Source organism: Phaethon aethereus (genome assembly GCF_964289735.1).
Source record: "Phaethon aethereus genome assembly, chromosome: 3".
Lineage (NCBI taxonomy): Eukaryota > Metazoa > Chordata > Aves > Phaethontiformes > Phaethontidae > Phaethon > Phaethon aethereus.
This window is the reverse complement of record NC_138576.1, coordinates 70279859-70306549: the sequence shown is the minus strand read 5'-3', so window position 1 is coordinate 70306549 and position 26691 is coordinate 70279859. Positions and strand designations below refer to the sequence as shown.

The following is a 26691-nucleotide window of genomic DNA, read 5'->3' as shown; positions in this document are numbered from 1 at the left end:
ATAAGAACTCCTGTACAGCATCTCTCAATGGATAGGACTGATAAACCTGTGCTTTTTTTTCCCGTTTTAAGATGATGTTAATGGCTTCAGTTTGAGGTTTTTTTTCCTCTCTGAAAAACGTATTTTGTAAACGAGTGAAATACTGGCAGTCATTCCAAAACTTTGGCAATACTTTAAGAGGTATTTACCTTACCATAGAAATAATGCTGAATTAAAATTTTGGGGAATTTCAGGATTTAAACAAAGTAACCTGTATGTTGCACGTCGTTGATCAGTTGCACACTTAACCAAGGTACTCCCAACAACCATTCTTCCTCTGGTAAGGCAAGTGCGAATTAGTCCATGTAACTAGCTCTAGTGGTTGTTCATGCCTTCTCCTAAGGCAAAAGTTAAGTTAGTTGGTTTATCTCAAATGCCAGAGTGACTTAACCTTTCAAACTGTGCTTTCCAAGACAGAAAGGCTGGCCTTTTAGTGAGAGGCTTCCTGGGTGTAGACTCTGTCCAACAGAGTGTTGTCTTCACACCCCTCCCCCAACTTCTTGGCATGTCTTTGGGGCTCTGTTAACCTGTAATAGCAGCACCAAAGCGTCGGGGTGCCAGTTTTGGTGTTGGGAATTGTTGCTCTGGCCCAGCTCACTAATGGAAACAAATGACGGGTGCAGGAGCTCTGCTGCACCTGGAATCCTCCGATTCCCACCTAACATCTGCACAGAAACAGGTCTCCTGCTCATAAAAGGTACCATTTGATATATAGATGTGCGTGTGTCAATATCAGTTATTTGGGTGGTTGGCTTATAAAGGACATTTCTGAGGGAAGAATATTGGGGGCTTAGGACTCATGTTTGTGTTCGTAGGTTCAGGAACCAAATGTTTGTGTGCAGACACACTATCTTCAGGTGCCATTTCAAACACCTGTGAAGTCCAACCCCATGTTGGTGTCTTCCAGAGAAAGGTAGCATGCTGAAAGTAAACCAAAAGAGACAAGTTAAGTTGTAGATATCTTTGCTGCAGGATGTTACAGATGCCAAAAAAGTACATCGGTTCAAAATGAAGATTGGACAAATTAGTGGAAGAAAACACCATCAAATGCTATTTAGTACAAAGATGTTTGACCTCTGGTTCATCAAGTCTTGAATTACAAATCACTGAAGATGGGGAATATATCTTAGATGGATGTATATAGCCAAATAAACCACATTTTTCAGCTTGGTGTGTGGCTGAAATTGTGAGTGAACCCATATGCAAGCACAGAAAGCCAGAAAATTTTATTTCCTCAGCAGTATCTGCAGAGGAACAAAACAAACATGACCCTGTTTCAGGTTGCTCTGCCCAGTATTCTGGAATACTTGCTTGAGCTGAAAAGAAGTGGGCCTCTGTTAAGTTTGCTCAGATTGCACTTGCTTTCTTTCCCTCTCTGCCTGGAACTCACAAGTAGAGATTTTCTCGGTGCTAATTTAGCCCACCCTCTGCTGAGGAGCAGGTCCTTCAGTGATCAGCCTTACCTTCTGGAGTACTCATCTGTTAACAGCCAGTGTTTACAGAGAAGCTGATAGTTGTCTTCATGTCTATATAATCTTGGCCAAAAGGAAAGGAGAGACCAAGGGCCTTGCGGTGGACCAGTAATTAAGTCCTTTTCAGGACAAGGTAACTTCTAGGACGCAAGCTTAAGTTTTCCCCTGAGGCCGGCCATGTCATAACTCCATTTGTGTCTCCACAGCTTATCTGCTCATGTTCTCCTCTGAGGACTTGAGGCTTCCTTTTATGTTGTGCATGTTTTGGGATCAAAAGACACCCCACCCCACCCAAAAAAAATTTTTTTTTTTAATTGTATCAGGAGGACTCCCTTGGCTTTCTGGATCTGTGACTAGAAAATCTTAGTGCCTCTTGCTGTCGACACAAACTGTCACTGGCTAAACAATGCTGTGAGGGTCAGTTAGGAGAGTGGAAGGCAGGTGATGACCCAGGCATGCTCCACCATAGCTTGGGCGATACCAGCACATTTTCTCTCTCAAGTTTTTTTCAACATACTACCTTGAGGGTTTTTTCGTATGTTCACCAAGCATTGCACCCTGTGGGAGCCTGGCTGATTGATGCTGGTTTTGGGAGAGCAGAGCTTCAATCTCCCATGGGCTCTGGAATCCTCCTTGAGGTAAATGATATTTTGTGGGAAATACAATTTGGGGCTTACATGGACAGGTGTTTAAAGGAGATGGAAAGGTTATTTACTCATAGCTATTCTGCCTCTAAGGTGTGTTATTGTCCTATATTTTTACAAACCATCCTCTTATCCCTCTCCTTGGAGTCCCTTAGGAAAAAAATGTTCAGGTTAGGAACGGAAGGGGAGGAAGACACACCATTGATTTTGTAGCCGTATGTAGGGCGCGTGGAGGGGGTTGTGTTTGTCTCCCTCCTCTGCAGATACTGCTGAGAAAATAAAATTCTTAGGCTTTCTGTGCTGCACCCGCAATGAGAATGTACACATAGACAATATTTATACAAGAACAGTTACCTATAACTGTGAAATACACAGTTAAAAACAATTATTGAAGAATTTTATGCTTGAACGTTTTCAAAATAAAAGCCATATTTATGAAAGGTTGTGGGGAACCTAAGAAGGATATTTCATTCTGATGAATGAATTAGCTTCGTTACAGGTTTCTTGTTTCAGAAATTGGTCCCATTGTGCTATGGAGCATGTAGAGCTCTGTAAATCTCTTGATGCATGGTAGAAGATGAGAACTTCAGTAGGTTCACTACACTGAAACTTCTTTGGCTTTTCTCATGTTGACTTGGGTGCCTGGCTTTTGTACAGTATTAAAACAACCTAATTTTTCAGTCCCTGGAGAAGACTCAACTTCCTCCGATAAGCATGAATTCTCACTTTTGCCCACATCTACTATGATGGAATCACAAAATCATTAAGGTTGGAAAAGACCTTTAAGATCATCAAATCCAGCCGTCAACCCAACACCACCGTGCCCCCTAAACCATGCCCTGAAGTGCCACATCTACACATTTTAACACCTATAACAGGGTTCTTTTCAGAGAAACCTTCTTAGGAGTCTGTGTAGTCCATATAAGGATTTTCCTTGCATGGGGTGGATTGCTGCGATAAACAAGTAAATTGTTTGTGTTTTGGGGGTGTTTCCCACCCACATGTGAACAGTGGTGATGACATGAGTTCATATGGTGGGGTGGGGAGAGGGAATATCCAGGAGCGGTGGCAATTCATCTCAATTGTTAGTCTCTTAAAATGCTCCAGGTTGTGTCTGCCTAACCTATCTTCTGCTTGTCTGCTGACAGTTCATTACTGACGAGTTGCGAGATACTTAAACTGAATTGTAAAGAAACCATTTCTATGGTGTTCTCATGTTTTTTCTTTAGCCATGCCTTTATCGGATGTAGGTTCTCTGTTCTGTATGGTGAAATATGCATCTTGGCTTTTTTCCTTCAAGAATTGTCCAGTCTGTTAGTTATTAGTTCCTCCACTAGAAGAAGCACCGTGCCTTTCAAACAGTGTTCCTCTGATGTGGGTTGCATTTGGAGGACTGCATTAACTGGCTTAGTCTCCTGTTTCAATCTTGCTTTATTAAGTTGATGATATTGGGACTGACACTCTGCTAATGACAATTTCATTTAGTGGTAAAAGGCAGGGAATGGAAGGCAGCACTCATCTAATCATGCAGGCATTCGTCTGGGTTGGCTCCTTTCACATGTTCTGTATTTTCATATGTTTTAAGAGGATTGGACCAGTATGTCAAATATTTATGCATATATACCTTATTTTCCCTTTCAAGTGTTAGTTCCACAGCGTGGAAAGAGATGTGAATAATTCCTAAGAGGCAGTACAGGCTGCCTTAGAACTTTTTAAAAGCATTTTTTCAGAGCTTTGTGATTGTGTGTGTGAAATGTTGCTGTTGGATTTTGGAAGATTTGGAGGGTAGAGATTTAGTTACCAGCAAGGGAATTTTCTTGCTTTTCTAGAGTTTTGGAAGGCTTATTTTCAAGGAATTGGAGGTCACTTTCTGTTTAACGGGCACTGAAAGGGATGGCGTTTGTTTTTTATGCTTTGTATCTAGTAATGGTCTTGCTGGCAGTTCTAGAAAATCATACATCCAAAGCATTAGTGTTTTCATCTGAAAAGGTTGTAAGCCAATCGAGTTTACAGATGTTTGTTTTTTCCAAGTATAAACAGACCATTTGCTTTCTGTACATGAGCTATAGTTGCATGATTTTTCAATTGTTGTTACTGCCCACATAGTACAAGACTGAAAAAAGTATCTTCTGCCTTATTTAAAGTCACACCTGCTGCTTACGAGTCATTATATCTGAACTTATACTGCTCTGTATTAAAGTACTAATAAAGTGCAGGTGTTCTTTCTGAAAAGATGGTGGCTATTCATCTGTGCTTTTCCCCCTACATCAGAGAAGCTTACTAGTTTTTTCTTCCTCCTTCTCTTTCAGTTCCTGAAGCTTCCCCCCCCCCCCCCGCCCCGGCCCTTAACACTGACCATGAGTTAAGATAGTCTTAGAGAGCCTGCAGAGGCATATAAAGTGAGAAATTATCATTCGTACAGGGCCTCTCAAAGCTGTTACGGAGAAAGCGAGTACAGTGGGTGAGATTCCGCACTGTGCCTTTAAGAGCAGCATTCTTAGCAAGTTAACTACCATGAGGTAATACGATGAGGATGAGATAATTTGGGTTTTTCAAACAATTTAGCAGGTCAAGGTAACCCTTAGGTTCCTCTAAGGATTTTAACTTTGTTTAATCATTTGAGAGCTACACGATTGTGGCTAGAAATCTTACCTGACGTTGGCCATCCCAAACACAGCGCACAACTCGCCCTTACTTGCCGTGCTCCCTGACTGCAACAGGGCTGGGACAGCATTCCTGGAAGAAACCCATAAATTGTCTCCTGCAATCTCTATGCCTAGCAGGCCTGCAAAGATCATAGTACTTGTAAAGCCACTGCAGTTGATATTCTCCCCCCTTCCCCCCCCTGCATAAAGAACCTAGATCAAGCTAAAGATATTATCTAAGGATTACAGCAGGGCACTGGGTTCACCATTTTTTTAGTGAACACGGCAGAAGGAGCAGTTGTCGCTGTGGCCCTGCATGGGGGTAAGGCAGATGCAGAAGCCCACCGCCTTTGGGAAGGAGTGTAGAGGGGAAGAGGAGATGAGGATGAAACAGGGACTGGATTTTTGTTTCTTAGATAATTTAAGAAAACGAAACGACAACAACAAAACCATTCAGCCTCCACATTCCAGTGCTTGTAGGGGGGCATTTTTTAGCTCTTGTAAAATGGAGGGGGACGGATGTGAGAATAATGATCTAAGTACCTATTACAGGTTCACAAACTAGAAGATGCATGAAAAGAATCCAGAGTTATTTCCTATAAGTTTCATGTTTTCTAAAGCTTTTTTCCCTTGTTTTGAGCCCAAACACAGGGCTTTTGAGTGCTTCCGCTTGGTAAAACTGACTCCAGTTTTGGCAGAAAGCAAGAAGCATGATTATTTTTGGCATTTCTCTAGAGTCGTTTTTCCTCTATTTCTAATACTACTCTTTAAAGCCACTCCTGCGCCTTGCTCAAACTTAGAGAACTTCATTTCAAAATGTGGGAAAAACAGCCCTTATACAGTTAGAAATAACAGTTAAATTACATTCAGTGAGGTATATATGCATATGCAGTCCTTACCCACTGTGCCTTTTCTCCCCTTTAAAGCAGAGGTGATTTTTTTTCTTTAATTCCTTTGTGGGAAAAACTGCATTAAGTCTGATTAATATGGCCAAATGTTTTTGGTCAGTCCTGACAATTTGTAAATGTGGGCTTTGTCTTCTGTTGGGGTGAGTATAATTTATTATTTTTTTCCACGGCAATAACTGGAACCAATCTGTGTATCAGATTCAAATAGAGCTTTGAATATTTTTTAATGCAATGTCGTGTAGCTTCTGTAGCACTAGATACCGCCACCCAATAAATATATATTCCCGTTTTAGTCTTTCCATATTTAAGTAATTATGCCAATATTTGGTTGTAATCACTTTAAGATTATTTTTTCCTGTTTCTGAAATACAACCAAAATCTTCAAACCTAGGTGAAATTTAGATATGCAATGGCCTAATTTTCAGAGCTGTGAAATTAATTGAAATTGTGAGTGCTTATCATTTCTGAAAATTAGGCCAATTATTTCAGTGGCTAAATATGAACATAGGTACCTCATAGTGGGCAATCAAGTTTGAAAATATGTAACATTAGCTTTTAGATCTTGTAATCAATTCCTTGCTTGTCTACGGTGATCTTAAGTGCTAAGTATCAGTGAAATTAATTTGTTATGGTGCATGCACAGGAAAATGTTTGGACATTTTAAAAATAAACAGCTACAAGGGATTAAAGTTTTATCTGACACTTTCTAGTATGAGAACAAAGAGCACAAATGTTTCTTTTATCTTCCACCTTTGCTTAGTACAGTCCGTTAGTACTTTATTTACCGAACTTAGCATAAGTCTTTCCATGCGCATTTTATCTGGTCTTCTCTTTCTTGTTCCCGTCCTTGTCAGAGCAGCAGTAGTCCCACCCTCTGTCCTCCCCCCCCCCCCGTCTTTTAATTCCTAGTTATTAGGGGGGGTTGCTGGGAGGCGGGTAGAACTAGGGAGCCGAAGGGCTGCGCTAGTTTTTAACTTGGAAGATTTAATCTGGCCCGGCGCGTCCACGTTGGCTCCGGGTCTGCTCCACAGCCTTTTAAGTTTAATTTATTTCCGCGTCGTTTCACGACGCAGGTAGCACAGGCCTTAGGAGACTCGATGTGAAGGCGAACCTGTGTGTCGAAGGCGCCTTGGCGGTGTGTGTGTGTAGAAAAGGCGGCGGTGGCTGAGGGGGGCGGCGGTTGGCTGCCGCCCGGGCACTTCCCCGCGCGGGCCCCTCGCGGGCTGCCCCCTCCTGCCCTCCATGCCCGCATGGCTCTGGCTCTCCTCCCCCGCCGGCTCTCGCCGCCCCGGCCTGCGCCTGAGCGCCGGAGTTAATCATTCACCGGCTCGGGAATTTATCCATCTTACGTCCGTTGCCAGAGTCGGGTGTTTGAAAAGGGACTCGGGAACGTGTGAGGGAGAGAGAAGGACAACCCCCCTGATCAGATGTGCTCATCCCCGGCAAAATGTTATCGCGTTGGAAATCTGCCGTCGATTTAAATAATTGGCGTGGTTTAAATTAACCGTTTACTTTTCGAGGAGCCAGCCCCCTCGGAGGGCGGCGGGAAAGCAGAAGGGGAAAACGTGAAAATCCGCCTCACAGCATTGAAAAGTGCGAGGACGTAGTTAAGTGGGCTTTTTTTTTTTCCTTCTTACCCCAAGTTGGCAGGATTAAAAGGGGGTTTTGGCAACCGACGCGAGGCACCCCTTGACAGTTCTCAGCCCTCGCGCAAACAGCCGCGCGTCTACAAAGGTTGACGTTTAAAAAAAAAAAAAAAAAGCCAACGACCGACCGGCAGAGGGATTGCGACACCGCCCGCCGCCGGGGGAGAGCGCGCCCCCGCCGTTTCCCGGCAGGCCCCGCGCGGCGCGGCCCGCCCCGCCCCTCCCCCGCCGGCTCCGGAGGCTCCGCTGCGGCGCGGCCTCTCCTCCCCCCGCCGTTCCCGCTCCCAACCCCCGCACGTAGGCGCTTGGAGGAAGGGGAAAAAAAAAAAAAAAGCCCTTCCAGCCCGACTAGAAAATCAGCCTTGTTTCCTCAGAAACCGCAGCTGCTGCGAGCAGAAAACACGTCAGGCTGGCCCTCCAACACGCACAGATGTGCCTTTGTAAATCCACATAAATGCCGAGGAGGATTGCGTGCTGAGGGCGAGCACCCTCCCCTCGGAGGACGGGGCCGAGGCAAATGGCAGGCGGCTTCTCCTTGCCGAAGGCCGCCCCCTCCTCCCCCCCCCCCCCCCCCCCCCCCAGCTCTTTCCCCGGCTTTTCGTGGCCCTTGTTTAATTCCTCCGAGGGACTGAAAGAGCAGGGAAACCTGGAGACGGCCTAAATACGGAAACTTGGGAACTGGTGGAGAGAAGCCTGCGCCTCACCGGCCAGCATCGCCCCTGCCTGCTGGGCTGAGCGGAGCGGGGAGGCAGGGAGGCTGCTTGGCCTTCGGGGCTTCCCCCCCCCCTTTCCTTTTTCTAAATGTCTTGTGAAAGGGATAGGCATCAAGAATACTTATCTTTTTCTGAGAGGACTCGGGAGAGTGGGAGAAACACGGGGCGGGGGGGATGGGGAAGTTTCTGCTGACTTCGGAGAAAGCTTAAAATAAAACGTTGCATTAAAATTTACTGTGAGGCAAGGAGCGTTGTTTATCATGCCCTCGCCGGCTGTAACTCCACCCCCAACTGCTTTTCCTCCGTTTCCCTCTCCCTCTTTTCTCCCGTCCTCTTGCCCCACGCTCGCGCGCTCGCTCTCTTTTTAATATAACTTTCAGGCTGGATGAGTTGCAACTCGTTCTGCGTAATTAAAATGAGTGGATGATGGTTGAAAAGGGAAGGAAAATAAGGCCGGGGGGGGGAGGAGGAGGAGGCGGCGGGAGGAAGCCGAGCGGGCTGGAGCGCTGCTGCTGAAGCAGACAAAAACAGGTCTGGTCGCGCGGCGGGGGAGGGGCGCGCGGGCCGCTATTGGCGCGCGGCGCGGCGGGGCGCGGGCGCAGCTGCGGGAGCGGGGCGCAGGGCGGCGGTTGGCGCGCCGGCACGCCAACCGCCGCCGCCGCCATTTGCCTCCCCGCCGCCCGCCGCGGCCTCGTGTGAGCTCCGCCGCCCCGACTGGGGGGAAAGCCCGCCCGAGGGCTTGGCGTGGGGGTCTTTTCCCCCTTTTCAGCCGCGCACGGACGAGGCTCGTAAAATGCCCCCCCCCCCCGTTTAATTCTCTTAACAATGGCTTGTTTTTTGTTTTTTGGTACTTCCTGCAAATCTGCCTGTGATGGCTTTCTCAGAAAAAATATTCCTTCCCTTCAGTGTAATCCGGCATATCCCGGGCAGTGCGAGTTACATACGGAAGGACATAACCTAGTTCAGTGCTTATTTTCATGTGAGTTCAGTTGTGAGCTGGGCCAACTGACTTTTTTTTTAAATCCACTTTTCTGGGGCATGGTTGTCAGGGAAGAGCTACAGTTGTCCCTGCAGCTGCAGCAGACGGTAATCTGTGATTTGCAACTTGGGTTGCTTTTCACACGGCATATAATTCTGTTTATATTAATAAAGGCAGCTGAGTTATGCGAGCAGGTACCGGTTGGGGTTACCTGCAATGCACAGGGCTGGCTGACGGCAGGGGAGTGGGCAAGGGGAGAGGATGTACCTGCGTAGGCATACACACGTACCTAGGTTGCTTTGGTGGGGAGAGGCTCTGAACCAGGTTACTAATTAATGTAACATTTGAAAAGTTTCATGTTTAAAACGTCAAAGGGACGTTACGCATCTAATTGAAGTTAGGGTCAGTGGTTTTCAAGCTTGTTTGTATTTAGGGTAAATAAAGAGTTCTATCACTTTGACAGATTGATTTGGTAGACATTCAAGCAGTTCTTGCTTTCAGGAAGCCATTGCCTGCTAGTACGGAAACAAGTTTCCAAACTGAGCTCTACCAAATAGACTTTTTTTTTTTTACCCTTTTCAGAAAAGACAAATGCAAACTAAAAAAAAACAAAAAAAAAGGGACTCTCCTTTTCTTGCCTTCCCATGTGCTGTACTCCCCCCCCCCCCCCCCCCATAACGAGTAGGAGGGACAGAAGTTGTGACAGGGCAGGTACTGATTAGCTGCCGTCAGTCTGCACAGATTAACACCTATTTTTAGGTTTCTGAACCTCTTGAGTAATACTAGTTAAATTGGCACAGGTTAATAAGTTGGGGTCCACAGAGCCTCTTAACTGTTCACTGTGAAATTTGAATTAAAGAGACAGTCTCACTTTGTCAAAACACTGAAAAAGTTTTATGTACCAAACGTTTACTGCATGGCCGTGTTTGTATGTGTACACTATTTACACATGCAGAAACATACATAGGTCTGGAAAACAAAAAGTGAAATTAATTACTTTGGGCATGTTAACACAAACACATACAAAGGTAGAGGATCTTTGCAGAATAGATCAGCAGTGAAATAGGCTCAGGAAGGAAAGATTTTCTCCATTTTTTTATATAAATGTGTCATTTAAAAATAAAACTTACTCTTTGTTTTTTCATATTTTCTCCCTGTCCTCCCCCCATTATATCATTACACTGTTACACTGACACCCACTGGTAAAAGTTGCTCTGAGATCATGACTGTAGACTGAATTGCCTCTTGATGAAGGGACAGCTATTACTTGGGAATAAAAAATAAAATAAGGACCGAAGAATAGCTTCTTCACCTTCCTCCCCTTAAAAACAAAAGCCTTGCAATATTCTTAATTTTTATCTTATTTTTTGAGGGGTTAGTGTGTGGATGCTCCAAGCATAAGAAGGGAGGACGCTGTGTTTTTCTCTAAAAACATAACAACATGGAAATAACTGCATTAGAAGCAGTTTAGACATTTATCTGTTTCGGAACAGACAAGAGGCTGACACAGAGGAGAACAGGAGAAAGTAATTAGTATGTAACTGCTGTGTTGAATGCTGTTTCCCAGGTAAAACAACTTGAAGAAAGCTAGAAATAATGGTCATGCTAGAAATGTATTTCAGTGGGCACTGACCTGATTGTATCAAAGCGGAGATGAATGCCAGCACTGTGCAAGTCTTATTTGGTCTGTTTACCATTTAATTCAAAGTTGTCAGTGGTCTTGAAAGCCACTTGTGTTGGAGAAACAAGGCTCATTTTATTGAAACCTACCACGGCACCAGAATCTGGTTTGTGAGAGTGTGAGAGATAGCACAAGAACAATACCACGCAATTACACTGTTCCAGGCTCTGAAATAGGCTTTCTTCCAAAACACCCTCCCCTTGTATTATTAGACATGTTCCTATTAATGAAATGATTGATTGAAAATCTTCCTGTGTTTATGTTGTTTCGGCAGCAGTAGCTTGGATTTCCCGTGTCTAGACTAAAATTGTATCCAGTGGAGATGCATGGGACAGCTGTTTGTAAACTCAGAGTGAGACATAACAGATGAACTGCAGCAAAACCTGTCCATGACTGGCTTCCTTATAAATACGGTGATACATTCTTTGTTTGAAGGGAGAGGGGGAGCCTTAGTGAGAATAAATACAGAAACAAAATGGACTTCACAAAACATAAAAGTGTTGAGAGGACTGCCAGGGCTGTGCAGTTCAGAAATTAAAAATCTAGCCTTTAACCTTTGAGATTGTAGTTGAAGTCTTTCTTTACATTCTGAGTAAAATGAGCTTAAAATGAGTTTAAAAAGCAGTCTCCGGCGTTGCTGGCTTACTCTTACAACTGGTGCAGATACAGTATTTGGAAAACAGGATGAGTGCTGGGGTTTAGTTCTTCAGGAAAAGTTACAAGAAAAATCCTTACTCAGGTATGTGCTGTATCCTCGTTTAGGCCAACCCGTGCAATATAGCTGCACGTAAAGAAGAAATCTTTAGAAAAATGGTCGTTGAAGCTGAGGATTTATACAACGTTCTCGTGCCTGAACGTGTACTGCTGCACTGAATATTACCTTTCATGCACACCACTGTACAGAAATGCTAAGTTTAGAAAACTGCACAAGGCTGTTAGCAATTGATTTGTTTTGCAGTTTTACTTTGAAGAATAATAAAAGCATGAGTAGGGAGCTTACTTTGAAATGGAGACAGGCTGGAAAAAAACGCTAGCTTGTATCCTATAATTATCCAGAAACACCCTTGTAGACCCAGAGTAAAACTCACAGAATGGGCATAAAGCACAGTGAAGAATCAGAGTTCGTGAGGAAGTGGCACATCAGTAGTCTGCTCCTCTTGCCCGGAGTGTCGAGTGTGGTTCTTGTTCTGTTTGCATGGGGAAAATGCAGCAAACCAATAAGAAGAGCGGGGTGTGTGTGTGTGAGGGGAGAACATTTATAGTTCATATTGTAATATTCAAATAAAATACTAAAAATGCTATAAACAGTTTTATAGTCATTGTTTATGGACTCTAGAGTTTTTAATATTCTAACATGTAATTGAATTCTGAAGCCAAGATTCTGCAATTAATCAGGCTTTTATAAGTGAGCTGCTATTTGCTTGAAGTAACTTTAAGAAGAATTTGGACTTAATTTTTTTTGTTCGTTTGTTTATGGGCATAGCAAAAAAGTGAAATGCCAAAGCAGTCTGCAAAATTGTACCTTGTGCACTCGCTTGGGTGAGCAGAAGTGCCAATTTGTGTAAGTAGTTCAAGCATTTGCGGAAACCTAATTGTTTGATTCCTGTATGCAAATTCAGGCTTTATGCATGTGAATCCTGGAATGTGTGTTTTTGGAGGACATGTTTTCAGGATTTGCATCGATTTTTCTCTGTTACAACGGATAGAGAACTGGAGTAGAATGGAAAAAAAACCCACAAACAATTTGCCAGTTTATCAAGGCTTTTATTATTATGCACCCTACTTAGGACTGAAGTGACTCCTAGGAATATTTGTATTTTCCCCTGCCCCACTGAAAGGTTTAGTGTAAAGCCGGACTAGATTTGAGAGCCAGTTTTTCCTTCAGGTCTGAGAAAGTGTATTGCTGTTGTGAGCTGGAAGAGTGGAGGAATTATGGCACTGACTGGAGCACTTGTTCTTTCACAGTAAACTCTTAAATCTTGATACCAGAAGGGTCAAAAACTGGGCAGCTGTGACATCTGAATAATTTTTGAAGCAGTTAATCCAGTCAGAGTGTTTATCAATCTTTGTACCTCGTGGGGAGGTGATGGCGCTGCAGCCTAAAATAATTCGAGAGGAAAGCTCAGGTCATTGGCAAAAATAATTTAGTTCAGCCGAGTCTTGTTCCATGGATTTACCTTTTCAAGTTACAGTATGACATACAGAGCATTACCCAGGGAATTCCTCCTGCGTGACTGTTTGGCAGGTGTGTTGACAGTTTGTTGTGGAAACCATCCTTTTCAAACCTGTGCTCTGGATATGACGATGCCCAGATGATGCCCAAGTGAATTGCCCAGATGTTGTCAGCGTTGACCACCCCCTATATATGGCATGATACCGATACGGTAGAAGGGGATGTCAGGAAGAGCTTTCTCTCAGGCTGGGAAGGTAGGGACAAGGTTCTGAGCGCCTGTTACAACCCTGCTGGCAATTGCCTAGGCCATGTCCCCACATAATCTACTGTTGCATGGACCGCCATGGTTCTGTGGTTGATCATATCACACTCCTATGGCAACAACATTAATTTAGTTGAGTAGGCAATATCAGACATGCGTTTAGTATCCTCAGGAAAATATGTTTCAGCCTTTTTTTGTGTAAAAGTGGAGGCTTTCCTTGCTTTTAATTGTTGCTCAGTTCCTTTCTGATGTGTTACAGTCTATTTTTCCCGATTGAAAATGAAAAGGGTAATTTTTGTCTTTACTGATTTTCTCAAAATCATGCTTTAGAAAGTCCCAAATCGCCAGTCCTATGGGGGAAGGTGGGGAGAGGGAGCATAGGTATAATAAAGAATCAGTTTCTTCTCCTGACTCAGAACTAGGTTGTGAGCAAGTAGAACCATACACAATCTAGAAAAAGATTGATAAGAACGTAAGCTGTATGTAGGGTAGATCCACTGGTGAAAAATTTTGCCTTGGAGTGACTTTTTTGCTTATTCATATTTTACTCTCAAAAAGTACTACTTTTTTCGGGTATAGCAAAAGGAAAAATGAAAGAGTCCTTGTAGGGCAGGAGTTGAAAGTACTGTGGAGATTGTGCTAAATTACAAAAAAGGGCTCAAAAAGGTGTTCTTATTTCCTGTTATTTTTGAGATTCAGATAGGTTAAGTTACCCATTCCATTAAAAGTAGGAATGAAGAATGCCATTCTTCTTGCCATGGTTGCAGTTGGTTGTGAGACACAGTAAAGGTTTAGAAGTTAAAACCATGTTTCTGAAACAGAGTGCTCCCTACATTGTGTGCCACCCTGCCTAAAAAAGTCTTTTTAACCCACATACCCAAAATAATGTTGTCTAAGGTGCGGGAAGCTTTTTCTCCTGAGCACAATAGGAATATGTTGAATCTTTTGAAAACAGTTTCTGTTTTTCAAACACCTTTTCTTTTTCAGCATAGATAATTAACGCCTTCTTCACAGTGCTTGGTGCCCTTGATACATCTGTTACCTTTGACGTTTGCCACCTCTTCCTAACATGCTTCCAATATTTTCAGCTTAGTAACTTTGATGTCGCTTGTATACGGGCTCAATTAAATAAGAAAGCTGCTGATAGAATGGTGTGTGGAGTTGAAACTTGAAGCTTTGTTTCTGTAAAGATTTTATCCTTGGTCACTTATCTTCAGGTTTTGCTGCAAATTGTTTGACTTCTTTTAGGCAAGATTGTTAAGACATGCAGTTTTAGCTAGGACTGTAGCTGTTTTTCACGCTTACAGGTGGTATGTGAATTATATAGAGAAGTAGGAAAAGGGAGCTGGGGCGTACTCTGGAGTTGCGGCCTTAAACAGCAAAAACCTTCCCCGATGGTGAGGGTGGCTTTAAGACATGCCTTTCTGGAACTTTCTGGAATACTTAAAAGCATTATGGCACTACAGCTGTTCAGTACTACCCTCTAGTTGCTGGTGGATGACGTTTTGTATTTACGCTATGCAACCCGACTTGGCGGAAAAGGGCTGTTGAGGGGTGTTCAGGTGGCCCCTTGGGTTGTGGAGCTGTGGCAGGGGGAACCTCCAGCCCTGCAAGTGGAGGGCAGTGACGTTCTAACCCTTTTTGGTGTTTCCCATAGCAGGGTCCGTCTGCAGCCTAACGGTGTGATTTGTGCACAAAGGCGGCTGCTGTAGAGACCCTTTGCCGGTGGACTTCTGTAGACGAGGCTTTAGGATTCCCAATTCTGGAAGTGCAGAATGAAAATGAAGTCATGGTGTTGGAACAAGAGAATAAGAAACACAAATGGATTAGAAAAGACGCAGGTGCAATACTTAAATAAAAGACATACCGGTGGCAGGAATTATTACTGCTTATGTCACATGGTATATTGACAGTTTTTCAGGATTTCCCATGTATTAGAATGTGTGAGGATGAAAGGTTAGAATTTTGTTTTTATAATATCTACCGCTCTTTTCTTAAGGGAAATTAAATAGCAGCTGCTCTGAGATTTTGGTGTAAGTACCACAATCATTTTGATCTCTACATTGTCTAACAAATAAATATCAAAGGCTAATTTTCAGTGCAGTTACTCCGTTTCATGCAATGTTCTGGTGTGAAAGAACTAACTGTATGTTACACATCTTTGCATATGTGTGTATATATGAAAAACAGTATGACGGAAAAATACAAAAGAATTTGAACTGTATGTTTACAGAGGGAAAATATGTGTGCGTGTGTGTATACATGTATCTTACCTGTTTCATCTCCTAATGACAAGAGCAGATGAACATGTTACTGTCATTAATTTGCTGCTGATCAGGTGTTCATATGGTGCCTACGGAGGAATAAGTTACCGCAGAACTGTAAAGGACGGGAGCGTGCTCACAGATAGGTCTCATAGGTTCCCCTGCAGTGAATGTCCTCTGAGCAGACAGATACAAAATCTCAGTTATCTGGGATTTGTGGTGATCGTTTCCGGGTGCAGACCTAAATATGTTTGTACCTTTCTGTCTTTTTGAGGTTACAAGAATTGCCCCATAGCGCACACCTTTTTTTCTCCCAAGTTGCTTCTAATATATGTAATTCTGTTGTAAGTATTGTATCTCACACAGCTGATGGTTATTGCTTTTAGTTAGCTAATATCTAGAGTCTCATTTTTTTGCTTCTTAGGGATTGGCCTCGTTCCCAGGATTTTGCAAAATATTTGCAATGGGAGACTAAACCAGCAGGTTAGTCAATAGCACATCCAAGAACGTGTGTTGGGTGCAACATTGAAGTTGTGAATGATTTTGTTGTTGTTGTAAATGAGCTTCCCCCAAAACATTGGCATTTAAGAAAAAGTTTAAAAATATGAGCAGGACAGATCTGTTCCACTAAACAGCTTTGAAGAACACGAGGCATCATTGTGTTTTATCTCAAACATTGGCTGTCCAAGTAGAGAGCTGCTTCAGCGAGCTGCGTCCTTGAGCCGCTGTATTGTCTGCACATGCTAATGAGGAGAATGAGGAGAGTTAATACGCAATTTGAGCTGCAGCATAGTTTCTTGAAACATCTTTTCAAACCTTTTTAACACAAAGCAGTGCACAGAGTTATTTTATCATTTTGTTACTTAATTTGTATTTTTGGAGCTAAAAGTTGTGGCTTCAAAAATTAGAGCACTGATCTTTATTATTGCTAGACTTGGTGAGCTAAGAGACAAATGACTGATACCACAAAGAACAAGCAAAATAAATTAAAGGGAAAGTCTAAGGAAATGTGGATGCCAGATTTAATGAATAATTGCCCTGAACTGGGTCACATTGTATCCAGTTTTTACATGGGTCAAACTGTGAGGAGATGGCATTTACTTAACTAAAGGCCTTGAGTAAGTAGTCTCAAAGGGCTTTGTATAGAAAGTGAGGAAATCTCAGCTGATCTATCCTTAATTCATGAGATTTATACTGTGTGACTATCATGCCTTGATTTCAGGCATAGATTCAGGGTCATAACAAAGGTGTGTCTTTGGTGTGTTTGTTCAGGGTTTGCCTGGGGAACATGCCCAGTTCTCACTTGCTACAGGCCTGAAACCTAGCCTGAAGTACATGCATGATTGCCATTAAATATAAACAAAAGTGGTGGCAGGTAGCAGACAAAAAGGGAAGGAAAGGTTGTTGCAGTTACCAAAGTTTATTCCTGCAGTTCTGCATGCATTAAAAGCTGTGCACAGCCTCAGCAAGCCCTTGAAGGAGTGCCAGAAGCTAGGGTGGGTCATGTAGGTTTGTCTGTGCTCCAATGAGAAGGACAACCACCTTCTACAATTCCTGAATACTACATTACTTTAAGAGGATGGCAAAGGGAGGAGGTATTCCAGCTAGTTAGGCTGGATTTCGTCAAGATATGGATGACTATAGCGATATTCATCTTTGAAATAAGCTTTCTAAGGACTTTGAAAAAGGAAAACTGGATTGACTTCTTGTCACCTTTGTTTAAAAAAGACGAGTTCAGAACTGGTGGTGTGAGGGCTGTTAGGCTGATGGGAAAGCCTTACAAGCTGAGAATCTGCGCTAGGAAGGGATTATGAGGGTATATCAACACCAAGCGCTACGGCATCCTCCATGTTTCACACTATCCAGGCTATTACCTATAGACAGCTCAGCAAGATCGGCATGTGGAAATTGTAGTTTGAGTTACATTTGCATTGCTCTGCGCCCAGACTGATGAGCCCCATTTATAAGTCGTTGGGACTACAGAGCCTCCCCGCACCGGCCATGAAGTCCTATGTAAGTCAGAAGGCAGACGTGGGTACAAGAGCAAAGAGTTTGATTCTGAACTGGGCACCATGATGCCGTTTGCCTTACCACGACTGAGCAAGAAGTGCACCCCAATGGCGAGGAGGTGATTTGACAGTAAATTCAGGTGAGAGCACCTGTATTTCCTCATTCTTTTCAGAATTCGTTATTATGGGGAAGAGAGTCCTTTCTGATCTGATAGATCTTCACTGAACAGGGAAAACAAAAGTATTGCAAAATGCAAGTATTAACATATACATTTATTTTGTTTTGACCATATTTTAAAAGTGCCAGAGGCATGCCTTTTTAGTAAGCAGGCAGTTGGCAAAAACCCTCTAGGTATCAGAGAAGCCCTGTGCTATAATTTTCCTAGAATAATAATGTCAGACAAATGACAATAGAAAGCCTATAAAATTTGCAGCCAGCTGGGCAAATTCTCATGTGTGACCCACAGAAACTGTAAGTGCCTGTGCAGAATATTTTGTCTTGATCAGAGCTGCTCCAGTCTGCTGCGTTCCTTGCCAGAGTAACTGTAACCCGCTCACCTGCCAGCTGTGAATAGCGGCTCCATTAGATGAACTCTGACGAGCTCCGACCCAAGTCTGAGAGCAGCATTAAGAGTGTGTTGTATTGGGAGTTTTTGCCTGGGTAGTTAAATGTAGATCGATGATCCTTTTCAGCATTAGTGTTAACAGGATATTATGTGGGAATCAGCATGCATCAGAAATTACTAGTAGTGCTTATTTTCAGATTCCCCCAAAAAAGATGTAGAGGGATCTGTGGCCTGTGTCTTTTGCGAGTTAGTTGTTTTGTCCTCGCATACTTGCTGCCTCATACTCTGTTGTTCAGATAATGGTCTGGGCATTAAGTGTAGCTGTAATTGCCCCTGTTAACGGTATTCCACTTCCTGTGGCTCTTGCTCAGTTCCAGCTAATCCTATCTCCAACAGTCTTGCTAAGGCAAGAAGGAGCTGGACTGAGCTGAGGACAGAATCAATGCCGAGTATGGCTTTGGAGAAGACTAAATTACAATAATTCCTTGCGTCATCTGATCACTAGGTTGCACAACACTGTTCCAGAAAGGTATTGTTCAGCATTGCTCCTCAAGGTTTTGATCTATGTTTCAACTCCTTTTCTTTTTGACGGGGAGGTAAAAACGACTCTGTGCATGATTAACTCTCTTGGTTGCGATGCAATATTGTTTGTCGAATTAGAGCTGTATGAGTCTTTCATTGAAAAGCAAAACAAAAATACTGAGTGAGTCTCATTACTTCTGACAAAAACAGACTGAGGGCTACTCCCCAACTTGTTTCAGGGTACTCCACACGTTGCTCATCAGGGGTCCTCCAGGCTGACGCGAGCATGTTTATGAATTCTTCCATCTTGTAAAATAAAAGTTATTAAATGCTATTCTATTCTACTATTAAATTCTAGAATACTACAGAAGCAGTAGCTGTCTTGGCCACAGCTGCCCATTTTAGAGACTGTGTAGGTTGTGTAGGGAGGTGGGCAGTTCGTCTTGTGGCGCGTTGGGGAAGACCAGCTGCTGGGTTTCTTGTCACCACCCCGGCCAGCCCCGGGAGGCTGCGCGCACACCAGTTCCTGGTCCCTGGAGTCCCTCAGCCCAGGGCAGGAGGGACGAATTGCCCAGGCGGGACAGGCATGCTCCAGCTGTGGGATACTCCTGCTTAAACCACTAATTGCATCTCACGTAATTGATCCGCAGTCTCCAGAATACTACCCCATCTCACAGTCTCCAGAATACTACCCCATCATTTACCCCTTACCACTTACAATAGCCTTCTAGCCCAGAATTGTAGGACACTGTAGTGTGGTTTGGGTTTGTTCATGAGAAGTAAAAAGGCTGTTTGATAAGCTGGAAAAAAAAAGGTCAATGAATGGTGATTTAAAAGTTGCTTTTACAGAGAAACAAAATATGGAGCAAACAGGCCTATTCAACTATAACCGTACTGTGAGGAGCAAAAATTCAGAGCAGTGCCTGGGGGAAAGCCTCTGTACCTGATACAGAGAGATATATATATACATGAAATCAACAGCGCTTCATTTAAGAGCGAAGTCTGCTTTTTTAAATGATGCAGTGAATTTTTCACTGTAAAAGAAAAACACCACCCCACCGCCTAGATAATATATTTACATATGTTCAGTCAGAACAGACAACTAAAATAGGATATGTTTAACTGCCACAAATAAGTATGTAACACGAAGTTCTTAATTAATGTCTGATTATCTTGAAGCAATAATGAATCTCCTGTTCATTTTTTTTTGTTTAGTGGAATGGAAGTGATATATTTTGAAGACGATTAAGAGAAAGATGGTGCTTGCCTGATTCTGAAGGAAGTTTTCATGTCTGCTCGGGTGATGTGGGTGCTGATTGAAGTACACTCTCATTCCCACTAGAGGGGGGTCCTCTCAGCCTAGGTTGTTATGCATTTTGGCTTTGCTTTTTTTTTTTTTTTTTTTTAAACTCGGCATGAGGAAAACCTCACGTTGTCCCACATCTTGTTTCAGTACATTATACTGTGTATTTTATGGTGTCAGCAGTTACTTGTCTTTTAACTGATCTTAACTGCCTTTTATACAAAGAGGTGAAAACCAAAATGAATGGACTAACACACTAGTACACTGGTAAACACAGCAGTAGCAAAGAACGCAGAGGGTATTTTATTGCATCATCTGCAAGGTGAGGACAAGTATTTATCACAGAAGTGGTGTGATCACTCTTGGAAAAACTGAAGCGGCTTTATCAGACTTGTTCAATAACGTGTTTTTAATTAGAATTATCGTCTACACCAATAGCTGCACTCCAAACCATTTTATTGTCTCTGTGAGCCTTGCATTTCTAAGCATAAAAGAAAAAATTTCTATCTGTAGAAGGGACTAGGAGTACGTTACATCAGCTCTCAAACTTCTGCTTTACTCTTTGATGTCACAGTTTGTTCCTCTTCTCAATTTCTTGATGAAAAGGAGGACTGAGTTTTGTAAATGTGCTGGTTGTCGTGCCATGTTAATTCACGTGTTTTGAAACTACCGCAGTTGCAAGCGTTCTCTTGGCCCCGGGCGAGCGGGAGCCTGATTAGCACAGCCCGTTTGACTCTATGGCGAGGGTCCCCGCACGGTGGGCTGGCCTCTCTGCAGGCGAGGCGGAGTGCGGATCTGTGCTGGGTCAGTGCGGGAGTTCCGTGCTGTCCACGATGCCCTCCTGCAGCTGGGAGTGGCAGGCTCGGTGGGGCCATTAGCCCAGCTGGGACCGCCTGGGAAGGAGAGGAGGAGGAAGGGGCAGCAGGGCAAGGGAGGCAGGGTGCATTGGGGCTGGCAGGGAGGCAGCAGCTCTGCTGGATTCAAGGAGGTCGGTCAGAGAGGGACCCAGTGACACAGAGAAGGCCCCAGTTTTCCTAATGAAAACCTCCACAACAGGAATGTAGCAGAGTAATGAGCATTAACAGGTCTGGAGGTGGCATCTAGGGGATGTAGCTGCCATGATACTGGTTAGGGAGAATGGAGTCAGTTTTGAACAAGATTGTTCAAGTTTTGAGGTCTATCTAGATACAGTAGCTGTGTGTTGTACCAAAACAACAAGCCTAGTGAAAGTGAGCATTCACAGTTTAGATGGGTTAACTCTCACATTAACTCTCACTGGACTGCTGGTATTGGAGTGACTTTTTTCAGAAGCCACTTGGGCATCTGAGTAGGGCACTGGGTTGTGACAGGCAGTCATACTGTTATTTCCAATCCAGTGGCTGATTATTCTCTTTTTGGCCCTCGGCAAGTCACTTAACCCTCTGTCTGTTTCTTCATCTGTAAAATATATTATGGTTATTTATCAGTCTCACCAGAACTGATTGTTTAATATTTATGAAGTGCCTAAAGGATTAGAAGCTTAATATAAGTAGCTAATACATATCATTTTAGATTGATTTTATTTACTTGGATTTATTTTTCTACCTCCTATTGAATGAGCTGCTATTTTGTAGCCTCTTACATCCACTCCTAATCAACTGGACAGGTCACAACTGGGTAACTTCAGGTTCATTTTCTCCTTTTATTCTGAGTTCCTATAAATGCTTTATTTCCTTCCTCCTCCTTTTTCCCTTGCTTTTTTAAATCAGAGATGAAGAGATACCATATGTTGCTAGATCATGACATAAATATATTTAAGTGCTGCCATCATTGTTAGTTTATCAGCCTTTCCATTATAAACCCTCTTGTTCAGGGGTTCATAACTCTGGCATTATAACGTGCTTCAGGCTGAAACTTGACATTCATTTTTTCCCCTCTTGATTTGCTTTAAATCCTTCACTCTTCTTAAGTTAAACTGGAGATTAGATACATTAGTTATAGTTATACTAGTTGTATAAATTATAATGCACCAGTAGGCACTTTAAACAGGATGTAAATCAGAGAAACAGAGAATTTCCTAGTTGTTCAACTGTGATCCCAGGAGTAGGAATCTGGGATTCTCTTCCCGCGTGTGTCGCGGGCTTGGCACGTGACTACTAAGAAATTATTTAACCTCTTTCTGCCTCACTTTTCTGTCCGTATATTGGGATGATGACATTTCCTACTTCACTGGTGTATTGGGAAGTTTAGTTAATTAGAATTCATAAAAGCACCAAGATTCTCAGGTGAAAGGTGCTGAAGTGTGAAGTATTTTTAAGGAGTCTAATGAAAAACCAGCGCGCCTCCTTTCCTGCATCTGTTGCCTGTTGTCCCAGATTAGCGCGTATCAACTCTTAGAGCTGTGCGGTACGTGGCAACCAGCAAGGAGTTTAATTTGGAGCACCGCTAGATGACCTAGCAGCTTGCTGTCCTCGGGCTTTCAAACATTCGCTGTATCTTGCAGCCAGCAGTCTCGGCCTTTGCCTGGGGAGTTTGTGTTCCCTGAATTCTACCGTTTTCAAAGAATTCGCTGTGCTCAAGGCAGGACAGGAGCCTGCAAGCAAGACCTCTGCTGCAGTTTCCCATTAGTGCCGTTCCCCTTGGTGCTGGTGCACGAGTAACCAGCCTGGCTGGAAGATAATGGGAGGGGAAGAGTTCATATATTTCCAGCCTTCTTTTTTTACAGGGAGTTGTTGCGGCAGATGGTTCTGGTCGTGCTCAGGCAGCTTTTTGGTATAGCCAAAACTATATGGAGAAGAACATTCCAGCTGTAGTACAGTAAATTCTGGGATACTGACATATACTCTTCACATTGTTTAGGTTGAGAAACCTTGTTTGCATCGTGAGGGGTGCTTTCTGAGTTTCCTCTGTTGCGGATTTCCGTTGTCAGCTGTTAGTTCAGCATGTCAGATCGTATGTAGGTTTCCCAGGATTGGCCCAGACTGGTGTCTTCATTTACACATCTCTTCTTTGCCTGGACTGTGATGCTGTGCTCAGGAGAGAGAGGTTCTTGGTGGTGACTAAATTTGAAATTATACTTCTTATAATTTCAGGTTGAAGTCTTGGCCTCCGAGGATGCTACATTTGGTCACAAGGTGTGTAGTTTGATGCAGTTCTGTTATATAGGACCCATCAATTGTTGGATGTGATGTCACAGATGACGACAGTTTTCAACATGAAAATTGAGGATCCTGTGACTTATATCCATCAATTCAGAAACTTTCCCTTTTGTGTGGTAATCTGAGAATGACACACAGGCTGTCTTCATCCCATTATTTGGTATAAAACCTGTGAGCAAATTTTACTTGCAGAAACCCATGTGGAAACATGTAACATCAGCTTTGTACCAACTTTTAAAATTGGACTTGCCCAAATGCTGTATTTGTTCTTGTTCAATAGATTTGCAGCTCAAAAACGGTAGTTGCTCTCTGCTTTGCAGTCTGCTGAGTAAGCCACTTGGTTCATGGTCCTTTTTCACAGTGCATCTCAAGTAGAAAGTAGTACATCACCCTGTGTTCAATTGTAGATCGATGTATGGCATGCAGTAATGTGTGTTGGAGAGACCACTTTAGACCTGCTCTGCTAAATGGATGGGGTGTATCCTAGCTATTGCTGAAGTTTCTTTGGCCAGGGAGCATTATGGTGACGACCATGGTTTTAATTGAGCACTAATAGCAGATGATTTTAAGCAGGGCAGATTGTGTGTAGTCTCTATCTAGTTAGCTAGGAAGAGAGTGGATGGGGAAAGGAAGAGGAGATTGTAGGAACAGTAGGCTAAATCATGACAGTGAAGAGTTTCCTGCTTGCTGAAGACCCACGTGCTGTGATGGTACTGCAGGTGAGAAAATACCAGTGCTATTACTATGAAGGTTAAAAAAAAAATCAATAAAAGATGAAATAAGTTCACCAGGTTTATATAGAATACAATAAACAAAATCAACCAACAGAAAAAAAAGCTTTAAAAGCACCTAAATATTCATGACGCCAGAAGTTACATTGTGTCTGTATTTTACATTTTTATGTTGATATGCGATAAAGGGATTTAAATAAATTATTAAAAAACAAATAGAGCTACTCCAGTATTATTATTTGAAGTATTTAACATATGGTAGTCTGCAGTATTTTCTGGTTTTTATTTAATACCCAGCATGCATACAGAATATTCATTGAATATTTAATAAACCTGGAGGGTCAGGTCTTGTGAACTCATCCCAGTAATCTTTCAGACTAGGTGGGTAAACAGAAATATCACTGAAGATTATTGTAGCCAATTGCTCTCACAAGTAAAACACTGTGCAGGAGGCTTCTTATTTTTTCATGGCTAGACTTGCAAGGTGTTTTTCAGTCTTGGAGTCATCTTGATGGGCATTCTTTGAAACTCCTTTTTATTGCCAAAAGTTTTAATAATTTTCTATTACTAAGCTTCATTTTTACAAAACCGAATCAGTACTGTTGCCAACTCTTAATATCATCCTCCAGAGTCCTAAGCAACTTTTCTGTAAGATTCGGCTTCAGAACCAACAGGGTCTTTTTACCCTCTTAAAATAGTAGCATTACGTTATATAATGAACTATATATGTCTAGGAATGTCATGCACTTTTTATCAATCAAGAAGAAAGGTAAATGTATCATCCCAAATTTGTTAATCCCAGAATTTGTTTTAGCTATTTAGGCATGCTGTGAAAGCACTTTCTTTCCTCCTCTCCCTTAAGAAATTCTTCCTTTACCGTCTGTCTCAATGACAAATAAATGTTAGTGTCTCTGTTACATTAACAAGTGAGTTGCTATGCCCATGGATAATATGTATAAGCACAGTTTTTAAAATTAAAAATAATTTTAATTTTATAAATTAGAAAGTAAGTTGGTATGGCAAATGCCAGTTAACATAGTTGAGAAGGATGTAGGGTTACAAGTTAGCACGCTGTAATGCTTTCCTTGATAGCACCTTTAAGCCTGAATTTCCCTCCACGTCTATTGGGGGGGCTATCTTTGCGGGTTTGGGCGTAGCATGTGCCTCAGCTTGAAACATTGTAGGACCCCTCTGTACGCATAAGCAGAACCGTAATTTGCTGCAGGGGATGACTCTTCTTTCGACTGTATCCATTCCACCTATCCTTAAACACCTACACTTTGTTTTAGGCTTGTTGACAGGCTGTGTTGGCCGTAGATACTAGAATACTGTTTTAAAGAAAGGATATTTCTAGACTGCTGAAAGGGCTTACAATGTTATCTGTTAGTCTTAAATTCTCCACGATTTTAGTCTCATGGTAAATATGCACGCTGGCAGCAAATGGGGCTGTTTCGCAGGAAGACACTCTGAAAGAGACTGCAGAACGTTGTTCAGCTTCACTTTTGTTGTCATCGGTGAAGTAAAGGTCTGGCTGACGTAGTCTGCCCCTTGAATAGTTGAGTGATGATGATGATGATGATGATAAGCACCTGTAGAAATCAGCTACAGGATGCTTTTCATGCAAGATATGCATATTGATTTGGAGAAAATAATTCCTATTTTAGAAAAGAAAATTAAAAGCTGTTGTTTCACACTGTCAAAATACCCAGGGAAGAGGCACCTTGAAGTACCAAATCTTATCCTTACTCCATTAGCATGGAACAGGTGCAAATTGCAGACCATTAGCAATACTCCTTCAAAACGTTCCCTCCACCTCACCTTTTTAATAAGAAAACAGTCTTCCCCAAATAAAGGTAGAATATAAGGCATTTATTGGATTGAAAAGGATATTTCAATATTAACATTTTTTCTTTTTGTGCGTATGTGAGACCAGTACTCTTTAATGGGCCATGAAAATGTAAACAGTTTTTCAATCTGTTTTTCAGTGAAAATCAATCTGATTTTTTCAATCACTTGTTCGATGAGTGTAAAGATTGACAGATTTGACAGCGTTGCTGTCCAGACCTTTCCTTCAGTTGAATAGTAGGAAGCAAAACCATTCATCTTTCTTTGCAACTAATTTCCCAGGAGGAGGAAGCTGTTGGTGTGCTCTAACAGCTTTTTCAAAGATGGTACACGTGGTGTTCAGTTTAATTTACATGTGCATTTGTGTGTGTTTTTGTATGCATGCTTGTTTCTTAAAGAAAAGAAAAAAACAAGACATCCAGCTTTTCACTGATCCTTCTGTTCCAATATTTAGAAGGGTTGTGATATATGCATGGTTGCGTTTGGAGAGATGTAGGGGAAGTGACCACCTAGCAAATCACAAACAGCTGGTAGGTGATCTGGGACAGACTTAAGTTATGCATGGTTCATTCAAATTCTGCTATCTGATATCTGCCTGAGTCTGCAGTCAACGCACAGGAATGTATTTCAAAGTTGGAAACTCCTTCAGTCCCATTAATCTTATTAAAGCCTAATGATGACACATAAAATATTAACGGTACCAATTTATTTTGTGTTTATTTTAGCTGCAATAGGAAGATACATTTTAGCAGATGGGACCAGTGTTCCCAGATGGTACAGAAAATTAGGAGGGATACAAAGATGTGAAAAAGAGAAAAAAGAATAAGGTGCACAGAGCAGAAATAAAAGGTAAAAGGTTTAACCATTTTCAGTGATGCTGATTTAAACACCAAGGCAAAGAACAAATAAAAATAACAGTGTCTGAGTTTTTTAAATCCTCCTAAGAGATTTAGATGCTCAATTTCCATTAGAACATTTTAATCCCTGAGGTGGAATTGAAAATCTTTTCTGAAAGGTTAGTTATTATATAAAGATTTAACCCACATTTTATTGTTGTAGGAGCCGCACATTGGCATCAGTTGGCATTAGGGTGTCAAATGCAGTAGCACATACTCCAGACAGGCTACAAATGGTGTCTGGCCCTATCTAGAG

General features: G+C 42.4%; 1 protein-coding gene across 1 annotated transcript in view; it reads left to right on the top strand.

The window, feature by feature from the left end:
• Positions 1-26691, top strand: part of ARID1B (AT-rich interaction domain 1B) — a 216945-nt gene that overhangs the window by 163672 nt on the left and 26582 nt on the right. The window contains exon 5 of the mRNA XM_081998546.1: positions 22898-22939. Coding sequence (XP_081854672.1) covers positions 22898-22939 — 42 coding nt within the window. The remainder of the gene's footprint in view (positions 1-22897; positions 22940-26691) is intronic.